General features: G+C 31.7%; 1 protein-coding gene across 1 annotated transcript in view; it reads left to right on the top strand.

Annotated features, from left to right (window-relative positions):
• Window positions 1-7,788, top strand: part of rsh (Rap GTPase activating protein radish) — a 244,697-nt gene extending 236,909 nt beyond the window's left edge. Inside the window, exon 19 of the mRNA XM_073973491.1 lies at window positions 40-7,788. Within this exon, the coding sequence (XP_073829592.1) occupies window positions 40-635 (596 nt within the window). The 3' untranslated portion in view covers window positions 636-7,788. The remainder of the gene's footprint in view (window positions 1-39) is intronic.
• The last annotated feature ends 9,767 nt before the right edge of the window (window positions 7,789-17,555 follow it).

Here is a 17,555-nt window from a genome sequence, read left to right as displayed (position 1 = left end):
CTCTTTCTCTAAAACAATTAATAATAATTTCATTTCCAGGTCTCCTCTGTGCCGCCGAACACTATGACCTTCCCGAGTTACTGCAAGCCTGCTTTCATCACTGCAAACAATTTCTACGCATCGAAGTGGTGTGTCCCATGTTAATATCCTTGGAGAACTACTATTGGCGTTACACTTCCGCTTCCGAATTGGTTAATATGATCCTATCGTTTGTTGAAAACAAAGCCCACGCCCTATTCAAATGTCCCGAATTCCTTAACCTATCCGAATCGATGGTACAAATGATAATGTGCCGTGAACTGCAATGTCCTGAAATACGCAAATTCGAAGCAATGCTAGCATGGGCCAAATACAAAGTGTCCAAAATGAAAGTCCATCCCAATAAGGATACACAATTTGAATTTGAATGTATTATGGAACGGTTGACCCGCGATCTTAATCTCTGTCGCATTTCACCCAGTGAACTGCTGTCGATTGTCCTGCCCTCAAAGGCGTTGAAAAATGAACGCATTATGGAAACCCTTATGATGCAGGTGAATTTGGGCACTTATCGCATGCAGGAATTGGATGAGTATCGCCAACAGTTACGTACCCAAGAATCTGCCGAGGCAGAAGTACATCATCGGGGTGGATGAGATAGTAAGAATGTTAGTTTCGATATTGATCGTGGCGGTGGCAGTGGGGCAAGTGGTGGAGATGTTTCAAACGCATATGATTCCACGGCCGATGATGAAGTGGAATTTTATACTGATTTTGATGCAAATCCCACCACAAGCCGGGTGGCGGCACAATTGCAAGCGGCCAAGGAGGCGCGTAGAAAACGTTGGGCTGGGGATGGTGCCTCGGCTGGTAGTAGTGATTGTGGGAAGAAGTTTTAAGGGTAAAACCTTTTTAGAGGCATTTCAGAGGACTTCTAAAGATAGAAGATATTTTAGAGTTCTTTTATAGACAGAATTCCTTTAAGAGTTTTTTTTTACAGTGAGACCTCTCATGGGTTTTTTTAAAGATGAAATACTGAATACAGAGGCCTTCAGCTGATGGAAGAAATTTCAGAGGCCTTCACCAGATTGATGAGCTTTCAGAGGCCTTTTACAGATTGAAAACCATTCAGAGGTGTTCTACAGATAGATATACATATGAGCTATCAATGGTCTTTTATAGATAGCAGGCCTTTCAGAGGTCTTCTACAGATAGAAAACCTTTCAGAAGCCCTGTTCGTATAGATAACTTTTCAGAGGCCTTCTATAGATAGAAGACCTTTCTGAGGTGTTCTATAGATAGAAGGCCTTACAAAGGTCTTATGCAGATGGAAGACCTTTTAAAGATCTTCTGTAGATTGAAGACCTACCAGAGGTCTTCTATAATTAGAAGATCTTTCAGAGGTCTTCTACATATGGAAGACCTTTTAGTGGTCCTGTAGAGGTTATTTATAGATGGAAAACCTTTAGCTGTGTTTCAGAACTAAATAGTTTTTAAAATTTTTACGACTTTTACACATTTTACTCGAAAAAGCGTTCCCGTACACAAAAAAGTTGTAAAATGTTCACTTCTCTTTAAACAAAAATGGCGCTGAATGACGCTCTCTTTAAAAACTTTTTACACGACAAATTTGGGCGAGTAAAAAAATAATAACATGGTTGCCGGCGTCTGATTGGCTGATACGCCGACTTTGACATTTGTTCCAGTTTTTTTGACGTATTTTCCATTTTTCCGTTCCCGAACTATTTCAAAAAACTTGTGTGTGAGAACAAATTTTTTGCAGTTCTCTCTTTTACGAGTTTTACCATTAAAAAGTACGGGAACGAAGCTTTTAAGAAGTCTTCTGTATATAGAAGACCTTTCAGAGTATTTCTGTAGAAAGTAGACCTTTCAAAGGTGTAGATAGAAAACTCTCCAGATGTCTTCTGTAGATAGACGACCTTTCAGGGGTCTTCTTTTGGAGGTCTTTCAAAGGACTTCTATGGATAAAGGTCATCTACATATAGATGACCTTTTAGAAATTACCTTTTACAGATAAGAGACCTTTTAGATGTCCTTAAGAGGCGTTTTATAGATGGAAAATCATTCAGAGGTCTTATGTAGGTGGATGACCTTTCGACTAGAAAAGATCTTCTACAGATAAAAGACCTCTCACAGTTCATATGTATATGGAAGACTTTTCAGCGTTTTTCTGCAGAAAGAAAGCTTTTCAGAGGTCCTCAATAAATGAAAGACCGTGCTGAGGAGTTCTATAAGTAAAAGTAGAATTAGACGTGACATAACCGTAACACCATAAGGCCATATCAATTAGCTGATTGACCCAAACCTATGGAAATCAATGTATTCGATTAGTAGTAACATAGCATAACGCCATAGCCATAACCATAAGAAACCAATTGGATTTTGGTTTTCTATGGTTATGGCGTTATGGCTATTTCACGTCTGATTCTACCTTAAAGGACCTTTCAGTTAGTGTGTAAGACCTAAGAGGATCTCTCAGATCTTTCTGAGGTCTGCCTCTGCAAAGTTTTCATAAGCCTACCTAATACGGAACACCTTCTCTCTTCCTTTCTTTATTTCTTGTGCATTTGGGAGGAAATTTAACTGTTCTCTCAAAACTTTTTTTCTCACTAATCTTAATTTTCTATTATTTCCCAAACCTGTCAAATTCCACAAAATGTAAACTCAACATTCCCTCTTTTCTCTCATATCACTTTAGGAAAATTGTTTCCCCTTTTTCTTCAGATGTAATTTTCCTCAACATTTCTTTAATCTCTTCAATTTAAAAAAAACAGCCATGTACCACCGCAAAAAAACAACTAAAAATTACAGCCACTGTCAATATTGTTACTAACAAATTTTTAACTGTCACATCCACCCCACCTATCTTTAAAAAAGGAAGAAAAAATAACAAACAAAATAATAACACTCACATTTTTGAGGTTAGTTCAACCTAACCTATAAATGGATCAACCAAACAAAAAAGTTTTATTATTGTGGCAAAGAAATTAAGGCCAAACTCAGACTCAAATCGACATGAAACTCGATTATTGCTCTCTTGAAAATCTAAAAACAAAAAAATGAAACCTAAAATGTTACGCTTACTGGAAATATAAAAAGACTAAAATGATACAAGAATAAAAACAAAATCAGCAAAAAAAAGAAAACAAAGAAAACAAAGAAAAAAAAAATAATATAAAAATTGTATTGTAAATTATGAAATTGTATAGAACAAAAATATTATAACGGTATCGGAAGTGGTGTAAAATGTTATATATAGTCCAGAGATTCTGTTAGAAATATATAATGTGTGTTCGTTTACTTACAATTTGTAGAAATTGTTACTGGATGTTGTTCGTTTACTCTACAGTACCATGCAAAATACCTTAGTCGATTGCAAGTAGTTACTGTACTTGTACAAATTTGTACAAGTTATTGAGTAAATGAACAGACCTATTATTTATAACATTTTAAACCTTATAGCGCATTTACATCAGGCTTGTCTTTAAAGCAAAGCTAAATTCATTACTGAAGCTGTCAAATCTATTGATTATCTCATGGTGGAATAAGAAGGTGTTACATCAAATCATACCAAACGTCAAATTTGGTCACAATAATGTATTATTGTGAATTGCTTGTTTACATTTGGTATGTTATTTTATTCACAATAATGAATTTTGACAACTGGTGTGATAACCAGCTGTTTTTGCCGCTGTACCTGTATTATTGTGCTATGGATTATCTGTAAAATAAATTACATAAATTAAAAAAAAACTCCTCTTTTAGGTACCAGTGTAAGTTAGGTTCTATTTACACTGCCTTAAATGAGGCGTGTAATTGAATTGATGTAAATGCGCCATTATTATTTTGTTTATTTCAGTTTAACAGAGAGCTTTATTAATTTTGCAAAAACTGATGGTGAAGATTTCGTAATACGATTTTGCATGGAGGACCTTAACCTTTAAATAATATAATGTATAATGTATGAAAAATGTAAAAGCGTCCCAAACGTCGATTTATAAGATTTTTTGCACCTTGTGAAAGTTCTAAGAATATCTGGATCGAATATTTTTGTTTAAAAAAGTATGGACCTTGCTTTTCACTATAGGGTATATTGTGGACATACCTTCCTTGGAAGAAATATAGAAGAAATTGAGAAAATCAAGAAACAAAATAACAGTACCCACTTTTTGCATATAAGCTTCCCAAATGCTTATACGATTTTTTTGCACCTTGGAAAGTTCTAAGAATATCTGGATCGAATATTTTTGATTAAAAAACTATGGACCTTGCTCTTCATGATAGTGTACATTATAAACATACTTTCCTTGGAAGAATTATAAAAGAAAATGAGAAAATCAAGAAACAAAATAATATAACAATACACAATTTTTGCATATAAGGGCATATAAATTTCATCCTGAAGAAAAGATTTTACATTATCTCTATGCTTTTTGGCATTGATTTAAAGCTGAAGGTCTTACCTTTAAAATAATGTGATTTATGTTACTATAACTTTGAAAGTACCCGAGATAACTGCAAAAATACACAAGAGTCCAAAATGTGCCCTTTTAAGATTACTTTGCTTTCTGATTTTCTATGGGCTATAACTTTGGAAATTATCGGTCTTTTTTATTGAAATAAATTTTATTTTGAAAGAATGGGCTCCGGTCTTCAGCGTAATGTACAAATTGTTATACTCCCCCGGAAGAAAATATACGAAAATGAAGTGATTACATAAAGTCAGAAAACACTTATAGAATATAAGACAGGATATATTTTATCCTGAATGTACCACTTTACATTCTTCTCGGATTTTTCAGGACAGAATATTAAAGCTAATTCTCCAACCTTCAAAACTGTACCAAGTACATTAATGTGGCTCTTTAAACACCTGAGATATCTTCAAAAATCCCTAAGAGTCCTAAATTTGCATTTTTAAGAATTTGTTGCATCCCCTTTTTCTATGGTCAATAACTATGAAAATTATCGGTCTTTTTTATTGAAATAAATTTAATTTTGAAAAAGCAGAATCTGTTCTTCACCATAGTATATATATTAGCTCATTTACACTAGCCATAAATCCTCAACTGGATTTAATAAATCCAGTACAAATCTCATTGCATTCAGATCATGGTGGAATAATAAGGTGTAACGCCAAAAACAGCTGATCTTAATACCAGTTGTCAAAATGCATTATTGTGAATAAAATCACATACAAAATGTAAACAAGCAATTCACAGTAATGCATTATTGTGAGCAATTTGACGTTTGACATGATTTGATGTAACACCTTCTTATTCCACCATGATTCAGATATACCTTTGGAGGATTTAAATGGCAATCAGCTGATTCTTGTTCAAATTACAAATTTATTGTTTAGTATTGAAAATGTTAGCACGTTATGCTACTAATGCTAACTAATGAGCAAATAAAGAATTATTTTATCGTTTAGACATCGTAAATATTAGTCTTGGTTCATGGTAGAACAAGAAAAGGTAGCAGCAATACCCAGCTGACTGAACTGGGTTGTAGTGTTAGTGTCAAATTTCATATGACATTTTATACATTTATTTCTATTTCGATGTACATTAGGGACATATATTTTTTGAGAAAAAAAAAATATCATTCGGAAAAAACCGTTTCCCAGAAAGACTTCTTCATATCAATGATATGTAACCTCCTCCAAGTTCGAACGATAAGCCGCGCAGTAAATCCCCGCTTGTAGAGGCGATACAACGTTTGTTAATATGTGATGTATTTTGTTAAAATTTAAAAAAATAAAGCCCTAATAAACATGTGTTTCTTTGATTTCTAAAACAAAACATTGAAACAGCTTCTCCTTTTTCTATGAATTTCCAGCGACCCCAAACTTTTCTGCAAGAATTCTACTTTCTGCGAGAATTTATGCATTTAGTGGAATGATGTGGAAACATAAAAATTGAAAATGTAACGAATTTTCATTCATGTTTTCCAAAATATTCAACCAAATGTGAAAAATAATTAGTTTTTTAAATTCCAATAATTTATAGACATTTCCTTGTTTTGTTTACAAATACAACTGGCAGTAACGTTACAAACAAAAACAAATTCCTTTGTGGTTGTTGTTCGAGTTGTATTTGTTGTAGTATTAACTTTACCTTGTATTTGTTCTACCATGGTCTTGGTTGATTAAAATAAATTTGTATATCAAATTTAATTTTTTCGCCTTGTTTACAAATGTTGACATTTTAAATTATTTTTGTTGTAGCAATTCACGGATGCATCTACCTTGTTTCTTGTGTTAACTTGCAACTTTTTGTATTTTCTAGCAACATGTTGCAAAAAAACAGAGTTGTATACGAGGATTTATGCCGGATTTAAAACAAATCCACTCAATACGAGGTTTTCTTTTTGTATGGTAAATCTGGTAGATTTTGGCCGGATTTAGCAAACAAAACCTGATAATGGGCTAAATCCGGCTAATGATTTCATATCTAAATGGCCTATGACTGTTCAATTTGCCTTGGTTTAGACCAGCATCCAGCAAAAAGGGGCACACGTGCCCTTGATGAGAATAACAACAGAACAACCACCACTCAGTCTTCGTCTTGAAGTCAATGAAGATGGTTCTGTTGTCGCTTGTTTCAATGATTTTTTAACTTTAGCAATTCATTAACGCACACGCTGTTGGGAGAGAGCGAGAGAGAGTCGTATGCGTGAGGCCGCAAACAATGCGTTTGTATTGGCGCCGATACCTGGTTTAGACTATGTACTTATAGTACGTTTCAAATGTCAATTAAATTGCTTACATTTCAAATAAATCCTCATAAAAAAGGTTAACCCTGCAAAAAGCTATAATATAAACAGGCTATTATACGATGATTAGGTGCATAATCTCTACTTATTTGACACATGATGTATGAAAATGACAACTTAAATCGACTGGATTTGCTACACCAAGCATAGGGTAAACGGGATATAAAGTTTATATGGTATTCTTCATTCTAAAACATGGCTTAGACCAAGACATATTGAATAGGTAGTGGTGTCACACCAGCTCTTCAAATATGAAGTGTCAAATCCCTTTGTAACAATATGCTGTTCAATTTGCCTTTGTTTAGACTATGCAATTATACGATGATTAGGTGCATTATCTCGATTTGTTTGACACATGTTGTATGAAAATGACAACTTAAATCGACTGGATTTGCTAAACCAAGCATAGTGTAAACGGGATATAAAGCATACATTACGCTTCTGTTGAGTTTTCTGGACCAAATACTTAAACGTATTTGCATTATCTCGATTTGTTTGACACATGTTGTATGAAAATGACAACTTAAATCGACTGGATTTGCTAAACCAAGCATAGTGTAAACGGGATATAAAGCATACATTACGCTTCTGTTGAGTTTTCTGGACCAAATACTTAAACGTATTTTGCACTTACACTTAAAACATGTGTTTTGGGAGTTTACGTCATTATTTGACAGATATTGTATGGAATTGACAACTTAAATGAAGCATGTTTTATAAAACATGTAAAGTATTTGTATTTTAAACACGATATTCTTACATTTAATTTATCGCCATTTAAATAGTAAGATTAAAGCGATTCTTTTTTTTAATAATTCTTTTATTTATTTAGCAGAATTTATTTTATTTCCCTTTATGGATTATATATAACCAACCTATGCCACAAAATTGTTTGTATAAAAAAACCTATTTAGAAATATATGTTTAAATAAAAACCTTAAAAACGATTACCAGCTGCATTTGTAAACTAAAACTAAAAAATCAACCAACAACTATTTTGTAAAAAGAAAATTCATAACAAAGAAAATCGAAAAGCTTTTAAATGTTGACAAATTTCATATAATGTAAAAAACACAAACAATATAAAAATTAGTTAAATATTATTAAAAATATAAAAAACCTATATATAATAAATGTTAAATAGATTTTAAACAAAGAAAAAAAAAAAACAAAACTATGACAAAGTTAGTTAAACAAATTTATGGAAATGTAAAAACAAACACAAATATTTATAAAAATATAAAAGACAATTGAATTTAATTATATAATAAAAAAGACCCCCAAAAGAAATTCTATATATATAAAAAAAAATTTATTTATATACAAAATTCAAAGAAAAAAAATCTACTAAATTCTCTTACAAAAATGGAAAATAATATATAAAGATTATATATACATACAAAAAAACTACTATACAAATGAAAATAATCTATTATAAAGTATATAAAAATTATATATAAAAAATCTAATACTAATTAAATTGTTTAATTAAAGAGAAACTGTTTAAATAATTATTATTATATTTAATAAATAATATAAAATAAAACAAAAAATAAAAAATTAGATTAATAAATGTTTTGATACTGCTTAGATACGTTATTATATATATGAAAATTATAAAACAAAATCAACCAAAAACTATATAAATATATTTATATATACAAATTTAGCAATATAACTCTAAATCGTTTTTCATGCAAAACAACATGTTTAGTACAATTTTCAAAATTTTCAACATTCATTTACTTCATATTTTTAAAATAACGGACTATATAAGAATTTTTCTCTATGAAAGTATCTTTGGAGCTACCCCCACGGATATAAATTTTTTGAATGAACAAAATCAATTGACCATATCTCCCCAAATGAAAAGAAATTCTTATTTGACATAATCTCATATAACTCTATATAACTATATATAACTCTGCAAATACCCGAGATATTGTACAAAAGTGCAAAGTATCTCAAATTTCTGTTTTTGAAATTTATTTTTAGATATTCTTTGTAGGGGTCATAACTCAGGAGGTAAAGGTAGATACACAATGAAATACGCCGCTTTTCCATGCTCAGTTTCGTGTAATAGACTAAAGGTCAAGTACTATCTAATTAACATGTATTAGGCAGCATTTGAATTAGATAGTACTTGGCTTTTAATCTTTTACATGAAACTGAGCGTGAAAAAATTGGAGTATTTCATTCTGTTCACACTTTAAGCTCTGATTCTTCACATATATATCAATTGACTTAAATAGAGCACCTACTGACCTTGAAAAAGGTGTACCATATTCGGTAATTTCCCCCGAAAAGTTTCCCACAATGTCTTTGGTTTTTACAAATTGCCTTAAAACTCCACCAATTCAGAAAACAAAGCAAGGATATTCACAGGGTCAAACCTTTTTAAATTACGTGATCTATTAAGACAAAGTAACTAGTTTCTATAAACGAGGAATCTATTCTTCAGTTATCACTATAATAATTAATGTCCCTGTAATTCTTCAAATACCCGAGATAATGCACAAAGTATCGAAGAATCTGAAATTTACGCTTTGTGATTCTTCCAATTGTCCAGTTATTCAGAGAGTCATTTGTTTGTAAATTACATGACTTATGGAGATGAAATTTCGGGATTTAGAAAGTGGGGAATCTATTCTTCAATTTCCTCTTTAATAATGTGTGCATAACCTGTAAAATACACGAGATAATGCACAAAATATCAAAGAGTCTCAACATTTAAGCATTTTAATTTTACCGACAATTATCGGTAGTAGGTAGTACCAGTAGTGGGATTCTGTAACACATTTTTGCTGTTACCGACAAAAATCGGTAAAATTAAATCGCAAAATTATGACTAAAAACATAAAGAAAAATTGGCATCGCTGTTTATATCGGTAGAGGCTACCGACTACTTTTTATTCATCGTTAACTTACCGAAAAATTTCGTTAATTATCGAAATTATAAGCATAATGAGTTACAGAATCCCACTACTGGCCTTTATTCATTTACATGAAATTGAGCGTGAAGTAAGCAACAAAAGTCATTGTGTTTCTACCTTTAGGGCCTCGACACATAAGAAGCATGGCATTCTCGCTTAAGTCATATCTGGTAAATGACTAAATTCCAAGTTCGACCTAATTCAAAGGTGGTTCTGACAAATGCATAAATAGTGAGCAAGAAAAACATTTATCGAAAATGTCGTTTTTATACTTTTACGATTACTTGAATGTGATATCGTCTGTCTTATCTTTGCTCATATTCGTATATTGTACACGCAGATTAAGCGAATAAATCCTCATGATGTGGGTTAACCCGGCAAAAAGCTCTAGTGTAACCGTGCTATTAGGTCGAGTACTAGAGTAATTTTATTAACTTGTTGTAAGGGGTATCTCGATCTAAAAACGCCTTTAAAATGGGAACATTGTTTAGTGCAAACTTCAATGTGTGGCATAAGACACAGTAGAAAAATATCATGAAAGTCCCGGTCCACACTAGCGTGAATTTCATTAACAAATTTCCCAATATTATGTGTTTCTAGATCGAGTTCCATAGTAGAGTAAAATCTTGAAATTGCTTTAGTGGGGAGTTCCATCTAAGAACGCCTAATTTCATGAAATTTTTTAATGAAATTCACGCTAGAGTGGACCGGGACAAACTGCTGTAGTGGGAAACTCGATCTAAGAACCCCGTTAAACAGCATTTGCGTTAGATCTTTTTGCCGGGATAACCTTCTTTATGAAAATTTATTTGACCTTTGTGCAATGGAATTGACATTTGAACCCCAGTTGGTTTATTCGTTAAGTGCAAACGGGGTATAATTTCATGAATTTTTTCAATGAAATCAGGATAATAGCTCATTTAGACCAGTCATAAATCCTCGACAGGATTTAATAAATCCAGTACAAATCTCATTGCATTTAGATATACATTTTGGAGGATTTAAATGACAGTCAGCTGATTTTTTTCATAGCACAATTAACAAGGTAGATGCATCAGCCCATCTGATCGAATTAGAAACGTCAAAAGAATTTTTTGTAAATTGAATTCGTCCCAAAAACATACGTCAAATTACAAATTTATTGTTTAATACTGAAAATGTTAGCACATTATGCTACTAATGCTAACTAAAGAGCACATAAAGAATTATTCTATCGCAGTTTGCCCATCTAAAATAAATAAACGAATTATTTTATCGTTTAGACATCGTAATGGGTTGACTAAAATCAACTTTGTACATCAAAACAAATTTAATTTTTCAGCCTTGTTTACAAATATGTACATTTTAAATTATTTGTAGTGTAGCAATTCACCGATGCATCTACCTTGTTTCTTGTGCCAGCTTGCAACTTTTTGTATTTTCTAGCAACATGTTGCAAAAAACAGAGTTGTATACGAGGATTTATGCCGGATTTAAAACAAATCCACTCAATACGAGGATTTATTTTTGTATGGGAAATCTGGTAAATTTTTGATAATGGGCTAAATCCGGCTACTGATGTCATATCTAAATGACCTATAACCTTCTCCCAGTGGGTTTATTAAATCCGGTTAATTGCAAACGGGGTATAATGAATAACGTATTTGTCCCAAATACTTGTTTTACCCTGCGTTTACAAATGACAGGACAGCTGACTTCATGTATTGGTTGTCAAAATCCCAAAACTTGCCTTTGCGACGTAGGCGTCCAGACAACTACAAAAACAGTTGTAAAATTATTAATGAAAATCATCGAATTCCTTTTGTTTTCTGTTCACATATTTTGTTTTTGTTCATGTTCTTTTGTTATCAACACATTTCAATTATTATCTCACACATTTTTACAAAAAATGTCAAAATTTTGTTAACCCGGCCAAACGACAAATGTATGTATGTGTTAGTAAATCAGAGTTGTATTTGAAGACAAACTGTCTAGTGTAAACGCCTAGTAAGTCTTGGTTGACTAAAATCAACTTTGTATATCAAAGTCCCGTTTCATACTAGAGTGATTTCAATGAAATAATTTCATGAAATTAGGAGCTCTTAGATCGGGTTACCCACTGCAGCAATTTTATAAAATTACTTTATTATGGAACTCGATCTAATACCCCGGTTACACTTAACCGGATTAAACCAGTGTGTTTTGGTTTCAAATGTCAGTTCCATAGCGCAAACGTCAAATAAATCCTCATCAAGTGGGTTAACCAAGCAAAAAAAAAACTCTAATGTAACCGTAAATTCAATAAATTCATGAAATTTTATCAATGATATCGCTCTGTAGTGCGATTCTCTAACTCTTTTTTGAGATACCGACAAAAATCGTTAACATTAAAAAGCAAAATTATGAATGAAAATTTCAAATAAAAGTTGACAACATTGTTGCTATCGGTAGAACTTAACGACTTCTTTTTATTAGTCGCTAACTTACCGAATAATATCGTTTATCACCGAAATTATAAGCATTTTAATTTTACCGACATTTGTCGGTAACTCAAAAAATGAGTTAGAGAATCGCACTACTGGTGTGGACCGGGACAAAGAAAATTTAAGTTGGTCGCCTTGCTTAAAAATTTTGAAATTTTTAATTATTATTGTTGTAGCAAGTACGTCTACCTTGTTTCTTGTGCCAGCTTGCAACTTTTTGTATTTTCCATGGTATAAGTAAAGAGGTAGATTTAAATGAAAAAAATCTATAGAACTCTTGTTTTTCTTGAATTCCTAAAACTTCAAAATAAAAGCAACAAGTGGGTTTGTTTAAGGGCTGTTTACACCATATATCAATGTCATATGAGCTGTCATTTCTTTCACCCATTCGACATTCTCTATGTTTGTCAAAATTGACGTCATCCATACAACTTTCAATTTGTGCGTTCATACCTACAAGTGTTATTTTCGTATGACATAACCTATAAATATAAAAACAGCTGTTTTTGTCATTGTTTACATTTATTGTTGAGTTGCAAATTTGCGCAAATTTTAATTTTGGTTGAAGGAAATTGAATATCTAGCATGTTTGTTGTGGTAGAATAGGTTTTTGGGGTTATAGAGGCATTTATGTTTTTGCCACAAAGCAATCATTTCCAAGACTGCTTCTTTCGACCAATCGATCTGAAAATTACATTATAAAAACCCTTTGTTTACTTTTCTAAATATTTAAATATACATAACTTTCCATTTTCTTCTTTAAAACATTTTGATTTTCATTTTTTTTTTTTTTTTTTTTGAGAATGCCAGAAAACAGCTGATAAATTTATGTTTACATACAAGAATGCCGTATCAAATAGAGCGCTCCCTAAATGAAAAATTTACATATGAGTTGCCAAATCATTTTGATAGATGAAAATTTTCATAGTGGTCACACTATGTGTACAACATTCGCAGGTAGAAAATTTGACATCTCATACGACATTGATAGATGGTGTAAACAACCCTTTACAATGCATTTTTTGAGCATTTTATAAAAAAATGCGAAAAATGAATAAATTGTTAAGTTTTCTCCACATAATCGAGTTGTGAATATAATAAAACGATTGTTTCAATGCAAATCTGACGAATTTCTTCCATACAAATGGTGTAAAAACAATTTTAAAAATCATTGAATTCGATTGTTTTTAAAATTGTTTGGCATATTATTCAAATACCACACATACACAGTTTATGTATCTTGTTTTGAAGTTTTAGGAATACTCGAATGAAAAAATTTAAATTGACATAGAGCTTTGGCTAACCTTTCTTATTAAACCATGGTATTTTCTAGCAAAATTTTTTAAAAAACAGAGTTGTATACGGGGGCTTTATGCCGGATTTAAAACAAATCCACTCAATACGAGGATTTAGTTTTGTATTGGAAATCTGGTAGATTATCGCCGGATTAAGCAAATAAATCCTGATAATGCGCAATTCCGACTAATACCCCGGTTACACTATTGAAGGTTAACCCACTGGGTTTAATAGATCCAGTGGGTTAATCTTTGCTGGTTACACTTAGCTTTTCGAGGATATAAACTGTCAGCTGATGTTTGTTTACGTATACATACAAAATAACTGATAAAGTCGTGTGTTACACTTTTACAATTTCTCGTATGAGATATCATCCCCTCTTTGCTCATATTGGTATATTTTACACACAGGGATACATTTTTGTATCATGGTATCAAGCGTACTTTTTGTTAAAAAAGTGTCTAATGTAAAAAAATAAATAATTTTATGATTTTCAAATAACTTTAGATTTATTAACTCCATAAAATCTCATGCGACAAATCGTAAACGTGTAAAACACGACAAACTCTGTTGCAAAACAGTTGCAACTTTTGGTACTTTTGTTGGATTTTTTTGCACAAATACCGAATACAACACTGTATTTTTGGTGGATTTGTGCCGGATTTAAAATAAACCCAGTCGTGAGAGGATTTAATTTTTGTATGACAAATCTGGTCAGATTTGACCAGATTAAGCAATAAATCCTCATAAAGTGGGTTAACCCGGCAAAAAACTGTAGTGTAACCGCACTATAAGGAGGTCATATCTAAATGGCCTATTATAGTACGTTTACATATCACTGGATTCAAATGTCAATTCTATTGCGTAAACGTTATAAATCTATTGGATTTTATTTGACGTATACGCTATGGAATTGACATTTGAAATCGTGTGGAGTTAGTAAATCTAGGATATGTTCCGATTTTTTTTACAAAACAGAGTTGCTTGGGAGGTTGTGTGTCGGATTTAAAATAAATCCAGCAGTGACGTGATTAAATTTTGTATGGCAAATAGCTGGTCCTAAAAAGTCGTAATATAAATGTGTTATAAGCTTACCTATTCCAAACAAAAAATTGACATATTCAATTGAAAATTCTATTATAAATCTTCAATTTAAAAATCCTAATTTAACGAAACAAAAAAAAAAAATAACAGCAACTACAAAGAACAAACCAAGAAGCTCATCAAAATGTGTGTGCGTAAAATAGTTAAGAATTAAATAAATAAAAACAAACCTAAAACAACAACAATAAATGAATTAATAATAATAATTTAAAAAAAAGTAAATAAAAACCCACCAACTAAATTAAAATAAAAACAGAAACTAAAGAAATATTTAACAAAAAAGTTAAATAAAATACATAACCCCAAAAATATTTTTTACAAAGCAAAAAAAAAACAATACAAATAAATTCTTTTAACTTCAAATTATTAAAAAAATGTTCTTCTAAACTAAAATTTTCTAATTTTAAGTATTTCCTTACATTTAAAACTTCTAAACTACGCCCAAAAACACTTACACAAAAGCGCTCTTAATACTTCTTCCCCCCTTATTTCTCCAATAACTCCTTTTAACGCCTGAAAGAATAATAAAAAACATTAATTAAAATAAAACATAACAAAACTTTTTATATGTTCCATAAAAAACAAGATAGCTATTCAATGTTCCTTTCCAATAACAAAACAAACACTAATAATAACAACAAACTAAAACTGACAATTGTAAATTAAATTTAAACTCAAAATAAAACTATAACAAATATAAAAAAATGTTTGAAAATAAAAATTTGTATTTGAAAAAAAGAACAAAAGAAAAAATGCAAAGACAATTTTTTGAAAATAAAGATGTATAAAAAAATGAAAATTTATAAAAATTATTAAAAAAATTACTCATTGTTGTTTTTATTCTCATAATGGGGGGTTAAATATGGGAAAAATTAACCTTTTGCATGGTACAATTACAAAGGTAGATGAATCGGCGAATTGCTACAACAAAGCAACTTTTTTGTAATGTAAAATGTCAAAATTTTCGCCAAATGGTCTCATGTTGTCTCTTTTTATCGCTTGTGTTTGTCTATAAAGTGTAGACATGCTATGTCTTACTTACCGAATCATATGTTTTTTTGTTTTGATTTTTCATGGCGAATTCCTAGTTTTTTGACGTTTTAGATTCGATCAGCTGGGCCGAGGCATCTACCTTTGTAATTGTACCATGACCTTTTGAAAACAATTAATTAAAAACATTATACAAAATCGATTTATTTTCACATTACCCACATTAATGGTAGAAACACAATGACTTTTGTTTTATATAGACACTTCACCTTGGTGCCTGACATAGAATACATGCATCATGATGATGAATGTGGCAAAGACCCACATAACACCATCTTACGAAATATTCTCAAAACAAATGTTTACTCCTAACGGTAAATAAATTCAAAATAAATAAAACAACAATAAGAGGAAAAATCTTATAAGAAATTCTTCACCAAAAGTAGATAACAGACACCCAAGCTATTGCGTCGCTTTGGGTGTATACGAGTATTAGAACATAAACTATTAGGTGGTGGCAAATGACCCTGGCTGGTACTCTGAATGTTGTATCTTTGCAAACATATTGACACAGATGTTTTCTCCCTTATGTTATCGGCTGCTAACTGTGATCTAAACCTATAAATAACAAGCATAAAACTGAAAATCATTAGTCTACATTTACCATTTCGTACATAACGCAATTAAAAACAAAATCTTTTAAAAATGTTCAAAATTCTTGTAGTGCTTTTCCTTCTTGTGGCCCTATTTTCCTCCATTGAAGCTGTTAGCCTATTACAAGATGAAGAATTTGATACGGCCACCGAATCCATTTCACGTTGCAGTAAACGCCCCTGTTCACGTATCTATCGTCCACTGTGCATAAGTGTTGATGGAAAACCAAAAACTGTTCCTTCCCGCTGCCATTTTAATAATTTGAGATGTATGTCTATGAAACAACTATCGCGACAATCTGCTGCTGCATCATCGGTGCCAATTTTCCGTGTTATGCATGAGGGTTCGTGCTAAAGAGATTTGATGTGAATAGAATTAGCTTATTAATATTTAGTATTAAAATAAATAAAAACACATGAATACCCCAAAAGTAAAGTTTATCACGAAATTAAATGGGCGGGATGGCATTTCGAAGTGACCACTTCACTCAAAGGCCTTTGTTGTGTCCTTCCTGGATAGATTTAAAGATGATAGTGAGAATATTCCACGGTATTTGCTTGCTGTTTTGACGGTGAAGATGAAGAAATTTCGGGGATATCGCTGTATTTGTTACGCGATGGTTAATATGGGAAAGGTTTACTAGGCGTTTTCACCATTTTTGACATTTTTGTGAAAAAAGAAGTGAGATGCTAATTCAAATGTGCTGAAAACAAAAGAATATGTACAAAAACAAAATATGTGAACAGAAAACGAAAAGAAATCGATGATTTTCATTCATAATTTTACAACTGTTTTTGCAGTTGTCTGGACGCCTACGTCACACAGGCAAGTTTTGGGTTTTTGACAAGCAATACATGAACTCAACTGTCCTGTCATGTGTAAACGCAGGGTATTATTTACGAAATCTACTCGATTTCACCTGCCAATTTCATTGCCTAACGTCAAATGAAATTGAATGGACTTCAGATGACTTATACGCAAAGGAATTGACAGTTGAAATCCACTTCATTTCGTAATTGTAAACGTACTAAAACTAGGTGTTTACACCAGACAATTTGTCTTCAAATACAAATGTGATTTACTAATGGGTACTTTACACGATATGTTATTTTATATATGTGCTTTCACTTTGCATATACATTTTGTATATAAAAAGTGACAACCCATATGTAAAAAACATATCGTGTAAATTACCCATAACTGTTCGATAACTTCGCAAGTAAAAAGTATTTGCAAGTTCAATGATTTTCATTCATAATTGTACAACTGTTTTTGCAGTTGTAGGGCGCCCACCTCACACAGGCAAGTTGTGGGATTTCGACAATCAATACATGAAGTC

This window comes from Musca autumnalis, unplaced genomic scaffold (assembly GCF_047663935.1).
Source record: "Musca autumnalis isolate F117 unplaced genomic scaffold, ASM4766393v1 scaffold_3, whole genome shotgun sequence".
In the NCBI taxonomy this organism is placed as follows: Eukaryota; Metazoa; Arthropoda; class Insecta; order Diptera; family Muscidae; genus Musca; species Musca autumnalis.
This window is presented reverse-complemented; position numbering and strand designations above follow the sequence as displayed.